General features: G+C 36.7%; 1 protein-coding gene across 2 annotated transcripts in view; it reads left to right on the forward strand.

The window, feature by feature from the left end:
* LOC110024269 overlaps positions 1-8151 on the forward strand; it is a 57631-nt gene that overhangs the window by 20336 nt on the left and 29144 nt on the right. For both annotated transcript variants that reach the window (XM_020724146.1, XM_020724147.1), the window contains exons 9-10: positions 5478-5597; positions 5908-5926. In XM_020724146.1, the coding sequence (XP_020579805.1) occupies positions 5478-5597; positions 5908-5926 (139 nt within the window). The remainder of the gene's footprint in view (positions 1-5477; positions 5598-5907; positions 5927-8151) is intronic.

Genomic DNA, 8151 nt, shown 5'->3' on the forward strand with positions numbered 1-8151 from the left:
AGAAGAAAAAACTATCAATCAAGATATTTGACAGCTCTTGCAATAAGTTATGTTTCTTTTCTGACATCGACTCCTTGAATCACTATCTTATATGCCACTCAATGTTAATTTTTCCTGGAGTCTCTCTCATGGGCTTAGTTTAAGTGACTAGCATCTCTCTCTCATCTGCGAGTAATTGATACTCCTCTTTCTGCTCCTTTTTTGGTTTTTCATCCTCTACCACCTCCATTACAACCTGCTCAATGAAAAATATCATTCTCTTATTTGGGCAATCTGATGCAACGTTTGCAACACTGGTGCTCTTTCTGGCTGTGACAGATTTGATAATATTAGAGGACTCCACTTTTTCTCCACTTTGGATCGAGTTTTTCTCCAGCGGGGTTGCCTTGCATGCTTCACTAGGGGATGCTCTTGTTGTTTGATTTGATAGCTAAACATTGTTTGAAGAATGACGTGGACCTGGTACTCCTGTGTTATCTCTCCATCTTCAAGGTTAGGGTATGGAAATCCTGTAATGTCCAATAGGACTCTAACTATATCATGTTGTCAATAGATGATCTCAATTCCTCCAGATATTGAGCCATGGTGTTCTCCAACTCCACCACTCACAATTCAACATAAGCTGTTCGAACTCAAATGTATAATCATCTACTAAGAGATCTTTTTGTAAGCAATAAATTCTCAAGAACATTTAATGTCTGTAATGCGGGAAATATTTTTAAGTTGCATTTTTCTTTTCATCTTAAACTAGGTGGTGATCTTACCATTTTTTCTATCTTTGAAATACACTTTAAGCTCTCCCTCCATAAGGAAGCATTCTTCTTTGACCCTCGGTCGGGTAGAGTTTCCTCATACTCAAAGGCTCATTCCATGGTCTGAAGCCCTTCGATGAACTTGTTCAAATCCATGTGATCATCGAAATATGATAAATCCATATTTACTCTAAGATCTTGCCTTCTCATCTTTTCATGTTAAATCACTAGGGTCTTGGTTCTTCGTCACTGAAAATTTCTGCATGGAAGGGATTCCTTCCTCCCCTTGATCTGACGAGTCATTGTTGTGACTACGGGTGACCTCTCTGGGTTGTCTCATCTCAAAAGCGAGAAACCTTTGTTACATCTGAAAGGTTTTTCACTACATATCCTTCACGGTAAGCTTCTGGACACCTCGCCAAGGGTTTCTTCTTGGTGACACGCCACCCTTTTCTCCCAATCAGATTTTTGGCAGATATAGTATTGCAAGTCTAGGTTGACCGAGAGCTTAGATTTTAGTGGTAGGTGTCGGGGTGGAATTTTACAATTTTAAAAACAATAGGAATTGATTGTATTCTAATTGAAGTGAGGAAATGTTCAAGCAATTTGAGAGTTTCTTTGCTTACTAAATTTTTTAATATTCTTTTAAAAATTTAAGAAATGTCTCATAAGTGAAGAAAGAGTATTGTTTCATATATGCGCAAGAGTGCAAATTATAAAGGAATGAAGTTAATGCGTTATGCATTAAAGTTATGAGAGAGAATAAATGAACATACGTTATGACATGATACAAAAATTTCTTAGAACCTATTTGGATTCATGTTGGGCAATTCTACTATGGAAACTATATATTTATTGAGAGGTTTGTTGGAGAAGTACAAAGAGAGTATGGAGAATCTACATATGATTTTTGTTGATTTAGAAAAATTTTATGATAAGGTTCCAAGAGAAGTACTTTAGAGGGTTCTAAAAAAGAAGCATGTTGATATTGTTTATATTCAAGTCATTAAAGATATGTACGCTAGAGTTGTCACTTGTGTTCAAACACAAGGAGGATTGATCAAGTATTTTCTTAGTTTCGGTGGACTACATTAGGGTTCGGCTTTAATCCCATATTTTTTTTGCTTTAGTTATGGATGTTCTTATTGGACATTTGCAGGATGATGTACGTCAATGTACGTTTTTTGCTGATGATATCCTTCTTGTAGATAAGACTAGAGAGAGTTCAGGAAAAACTTGATTTATGGAGGTCAACTTTATAATCAAAAGGCTTTCATTGTAGTTCTAAAACTGAATGCATAAAATGTAATTTTAGTATTATTAGATCAAATCATTAAAATGAGTGAAAATTTTAGATATTTAGGGTTCTATTGTTCAAAGTGATATAGATGAGGATGTTATTAATAGAGTTCAAGTTGGATGGTTAATGTGGAGGAATGCATCGGGCTTATTGTGTGATACAAAAGTATTGCCTAGATTTAAAGGAAAATTTTATAAGATGGTGGTGAGACATGCAATGCTTTATGATGGAAAATGTTGGTTTGTAAAAGAAAGCGAAAATTAAGTATTGCTGAGATGAGAATGCTCAGGTGGATGAGTGGCTTTACACTTAGAGGGAAAATGTGAAATGAATATATATGTGAAAGTAGCTCGAGTCATAGACAATATTAAAGAGTTGCCTAAGATGGGTTGGACACGTTAAACTTCGACCATCTGATGGCCCTGATAGGAGAGTAGATGTTTTAAATTTGATTTATGTTATTATGTTAAGAAAGACTAAGAAAGACAGAGGTAGACCTAAAAAGAATTGGGCATGTTGTATAAAAGTATCTTAATTTATTAAAGTTAAATGAAAATATGATACTCAATAGGAGACAATGGAGAAAAATTATTTCTATAGTTAACCCCACTTAACAGGACGAAGGATTGTTGTTGTTGTAAGGTTGGGGGGCTAGGAGTTGCAGTAAAAATAGTTTTGGTATAATGTAGATTTTTTTTTTTTGGAAATTTGATTTGGAAGAACATCAAATGACACCGTCTAGGGCACCTAGATGGTGTGATAGAATACAAAGGTGTTGGAGAAGTTATAGGATTGGTCTCGGGAGTGGGAGGGTGGATGGAAACTGAATTCAGGGGTGAACAGTGAGATGATAGCGAATCGGAAGCGGAAAACTGTAGTTTTCCTGTTGTGAACAGTAGTTTGCTGCAAGTTGGACGACCAAGTTGGCCTTTGAACAATTGGGAGAGATTACTATCTCAGTCATATAAGGTTATAGACACACTGCTTGAAAGAAATCCAAGGACACATCTCTGCAATAGAGAGAACTAGGAGAAGATATCTCTAAATAACATAAACAAAGCCAAAGACCTGCTCATGAAGAAAATTAACAATATATAAATTGTTCTCTAATAACAAATAATCTAATTATAAATAGAGAAACATGAAAGAAATCAGAAAGAAAAGAAATTGGGCTGATTATTTAAGGGAATAGTGTTTCGGGTGTAACAAATGGATTTCACAATTCCCGCAATTGGGAACTTGATGGGATCGCCGATCCCGCGTTATGGTGGGACCTGTTAATTCGCTGAGCTTTCTCAATTAATTGTGATCATGTGAGGTAAATCTAATTATGACTTGATTAGGTGACCGAGAACTAAATAAATTACTCTAGATCAAAATGGGCTAACTAAGAGTGGGTTGGGCTTGCTATGGTCCTTTTGAGCGAGTTAGGACTATTCTAGTCTTCTAGGGCCTTGCTAAGCTAATTGAAACATGAAACAGTTATTCATATCATCTTTGACCGCAATAGCTTGTTAGGAGTCACATTGGGTTCGTATAATATATCATTATAATATGCTAGTTTGTGACTAGGTTTAGTTGTGTGTATTAGCTCAATTATGTGATCACTATGGATTAGCTACTCTACACTACATTCTAATCAAGATTTTAGGCATCTCAAATTTTCTGGAGTGCTTCATCGAGTTTGTTTTGCTTCCCTTTTGTTGTGATGGCTTAATTGATTTATGTTGAGGGGAAGGGATGAACGAGCGGAGGGGATGGCTAACTCAATGATACCGGAGTTAGCTAAACCACAATAAAATTGAATTATTATCCCCAAAATTCAAAAGTCACAATGACGCTCCCTCAAAATAAGAATAAAACAACACAAAGCATATAAATGCCCCTTAGGGGTGAGAGCGGCAGGTCTGGAAGGGATGGTAGCGAAGTGTGGTAGTTTTGGAAGGAGTTAGAGACAGTGGCAGTCTGGAGGAAGGGAGTAGGGGGCGACAATGGGCTGCTGGAAGGGATTGGAGGAAGGAACGACAGCGCTGGAGGGAGTAGGGAATGATGTTGGCCTGCTGGAAGGGGATTGGAGAAAGGAGCGGCAGCCCTGGAAGGAGCCGGAGGGGGTTGCGGCCGGTCTGGACGGTGCTGGAGGGAGCTAGTGGCAAGCAGGGGTGTTGAGGTGGACGGGGTGACAACAGGAAGAGATGGAAAGAGCAGAGATAATCACCGCCTTGGACGAGTTACAGTTGGTGTACCTTCTCTCCGTCGAAGACAGCTCTGGCAAGGGAGAAACGCCCGGCGACAGAATTCTGAAATCAGCAAACAATCAAAACTGCATTCTAAGCAAGCAACCAACATACATATAATAGATGATAGTAGATAGAATAGGAAGGGGATAGAAAAGGAGGATAGAATAGGAAGGGAATTCCCATCCTATGGCATTGGGAGGGAGGGCCGGTCCAGCCTCCTGCTGGACTGAGGCTCTCCCTTGCTGAACCACTGGCCGGTTCAGCCAGGCCCCCAAGCCCTGTGTCAGTCAATTTATCCAATGGCAATGTTAGATCCTGTAGTGGAAAAGCAATTACACAAGGAGTATATTGGCACAAATTTCTCTTGACTGGTTTGTAGAATTTGTATTATTCCCACAGATGAAAAGAGTGTGCTCAACATCAGTGTGTTACTGTCAGAGATGGCAAGGGGTGGGATTTTACCAACCTCCATAAACTGCAAGTTGTGGAGTCCCTGTGGCATATTTTGACCCTTAAGATTGTCTTCAATGGAGATGATGAAACTGTAGTAAATGGGTAGATTTGGTCAATCTGGTTCGGTATAATAAGTTAGGCTTCTTATGATTTATTTTTTTCATGGTAAAGTGATTGCAATCTCTAGTAATCATTTAAAATCTAATTAATTATAAACGTCAAATGATTAGTTTTTTATAATTAGGAGAATTTTAAGTTCATTAACAACCCTATTAATCACTAATTTGAGTTAACCTTAAATTTTGAATAATTTTGACATTAAGATGTATTTAAGTGCCAACAAGAGCTTAGCATTTCTGAATTTTATCACTTACTTCTTTAGTAAAATGACGGAAGGCTCCTATTACAATTAACAGTTCAATTAATTGCTATAAAAAATGACCACCTCTGTTTATTTTATGCTAGTTTCTTTTTGTTGTAGGACTACTTAAATGGTAGAGGCAAGATTGTGTTCGTAGTAAACATCTATTTGGCTCACTTTAAATGGTTAATAATTTAGAACAGGCTGAGAACTGTTACAATGTGTTGCCAAAACAATCGTTGGTTTAGAAATTCACCATTGGAGCTATCTAACTCATGGGTATTCTGAGTCCTAATAGCTTTTCTTAAGTAATTTCTTATATAGTAAGTCTTGCTTCTTTCCTAGAGATGAGAACATGTGTTGCTTTTTATTAGGTTCCATCAGGTGGATAGTCATGATCTGACAATTGCAGTAAACTTTTGGTGGAAATCTAGCACGATGTCTAACATGGTGGAACACATGGATGCATACTATCTTCGTCAAATATTGAACAGGTGTAGCTTTTTTCTGCTTAGTATGTGATGTTTATTTTCTTTTTTAAGGATTTCTGGCAATTATTATAAGTTGATGTACTTCATAACCGTGATTAATAATTATTTAAGTAGTTTAATTAGCTTTTCCTTCGTAGTATTTGATGTTTCTTTACTTTTTAGGATATAGTGCATTTCTAGGCGCTCCTTGAGTCTCCTTATTACAGCTAGAATTATTATTGTATTTATCCTTTTGTTTTTCTGTTTGCTGACTAAATAAATTTTCTTTGTTTCATTTTGGATATGCTTGTCACATCATCGATTCGTTCGATAGATTGGTGGACAAAGAGATGGTAATCTTTTTTAATTTCAACACTCCTAAAATTTTCTATATTTTTTAATAAGTTTTATTTGCACTGCAATTTGTTGGAATACATTTCCTGCATTTTTTTCACTTCGTGTTTTCAGCTATATATGTTTTCCATTTAGTTACGATATTTGACCTATATTCTGGTTATTTGCAAATGCATGTATATGGGATAAAATTACCCAGGTTGTTCTTATTTGAAATTAATTTCTAAAGTAAATTACAAACAAGCCCCCTTATAGTTTTGAAATAGATGCATCCCTCACATAAATCTCAGATTTTGGTCGGTTCTAATTTATTTAGATGGTATGATTAAAATGCACATAGGGTCGCTTTGTTTTTTGGATTACCTTTTACTCAATGCATCTTTCCACGTAGTGCTTTGGGATGCAATGTAGGTTTTTCACTTGAAGAAATTGTTGATAGCAATTTATTGGAAAATTTTTTGGACTATTGCATAGGATTTGAGGTTTTAATTAATGGTATTGAAACTGTTAGGAAACTCTATTTTACACCATTTGTTTTATTTATATCATCATTGATTGTGCCTCTACACATTTTGGTTATATTTTCATAGGTCCTCTGTCGGTCGTTAAAATTTCCCTTTGAAAAATATAAAATGCAGTTTTGATTTAATTTTATTATTTTTTTTAAAGAAAAGCTCGAGGGTTGATTTTATTGAAATAGAAAAGATACATAAAGTTTGTATGAGATGACCCAATAGTGACACCCTACCCATTCGATACAAAGTACAGTAATACCCCAACAAAAAGATACAGTTAGACTCAAAAAATTAAAACATGCTGAAAACAAGTAGCTAGGGACGAGCCAGTTTAGTCCTGTCTTTTCCTCTTGTTTTAGGAGCTGAGTCAGATAACAAACTTTGAAGTGTCGTGCCTTTGCTTGGAATAACCAAAGTCTCATCCATTAAGTTTTCAAGTTTGAGTGTGCCCCCAGCTTTCTTTTTCCGCTGAGAAGTGTAAACATGTCATTCTTCATCAGAAGACTGACTTATGTGATTCTTGGTCTGATTAAATATTAGAACCGTAGTTGAAGGAAAGACAGTCGTTGCCACAGCAATAGGTTTCAGTGTATGTTAAGTGTGAATTGTCACATCTGCACCTGATGCTTCCTGAATAGGAGCTGTGGGGCTATCCTGATTTTCGGTCCGAACATTATCCGTTGTAGTATGGTTAGGAGAATGGTTTTCAGGGGCAGACACCAACTCCTGTCTTGTGGTGATTCCCTTCTTAGGTTGGCTGTCATCAGGTCTGTTGAGAGCGCGTTCAGACACGTGGGGTGCGCTAACAACTTGTTTTTGTTTTTGACTATTGGTTCTCAACTGTGGGTGCAATATGAAACATTTCTCCTACAGGTGTCCAAACATCTTGCAGTGCTTGCAGTAGTAAGATTTTTGTTCCATAATGATTTTTTGTCAAAAACCATTATAAGCAGAGTCAAGTCAGACTTCTTCTACATCTGGTAGTGTAATATCTTTTTCAATCAAAATCCTTGCAATAGAGGGTCTTGAGAAATGAACTATGAGTAAGTCTACCTGTAAAGGTTTTTCAAGGATAGTCCCAAATTGCATATAAGAATTGCATATAAGATAGGTAGAGGATAGTCCCAAATTGCATATAAGATAGGTAGGTCAAAAAATTGAAACTTGAGTTCAGGGTGCAATTGGAAGATAGGTGCAATTGGAGGTTCTTGATTGGGATCAAAATTAGGGGTCCATTTGAGCAATTTCATATGTTTACCCTCGATTGTGATGAATTTCTTTGAAAAAATTCTTGTGTAATATTCTTCTATACTCAGTTGTATCATAACAAACATTTTATCGAAATGACCCACCTGTCAAGCCCAACTAGTTTGAAATCTTCAAAAACTTTCCTAATAGTCTCCATTTTATGCCAACCTAATTGGAACTTTCCAACTAGAGTAAATTTGTATTTTCCTGCACGAGGTAAAATTTCAGCGTCATAGAGGAATATTGCTAGTAAAGAATATTGCTGGTTTGCCCGCCTTTTTCTCTACTTTTTTGATGAGATTGCAATCCCTGTCCTGAAACAGAATCATGGTACTGTCGGCACTTAAAAAGTAAGATGGTTGTTTGGGGGTCGTCCGTAAGAAGCTGTCGGCAGCCGGAATTGAAATCTCATCGCCCGCTTCGGAAGGACGTTTTAATTTACGTATATATATATATATATA

This window comes from Phalaenopsis equestris, unplaced genomic scaffold, assembly GCF_001263595.1.
Source record: "Phalaenopsis equestris unplaced genomic scaffold, ASM126359v1 Scaffold000251, whole genome shotgun sequence".
NCBI lineage: Eukaryota > Viridiplantae > Streptophyta > Magnoliopsida > Asparagales > Orchidaceae > Phalaenopsis > Phalaenopsis equestris.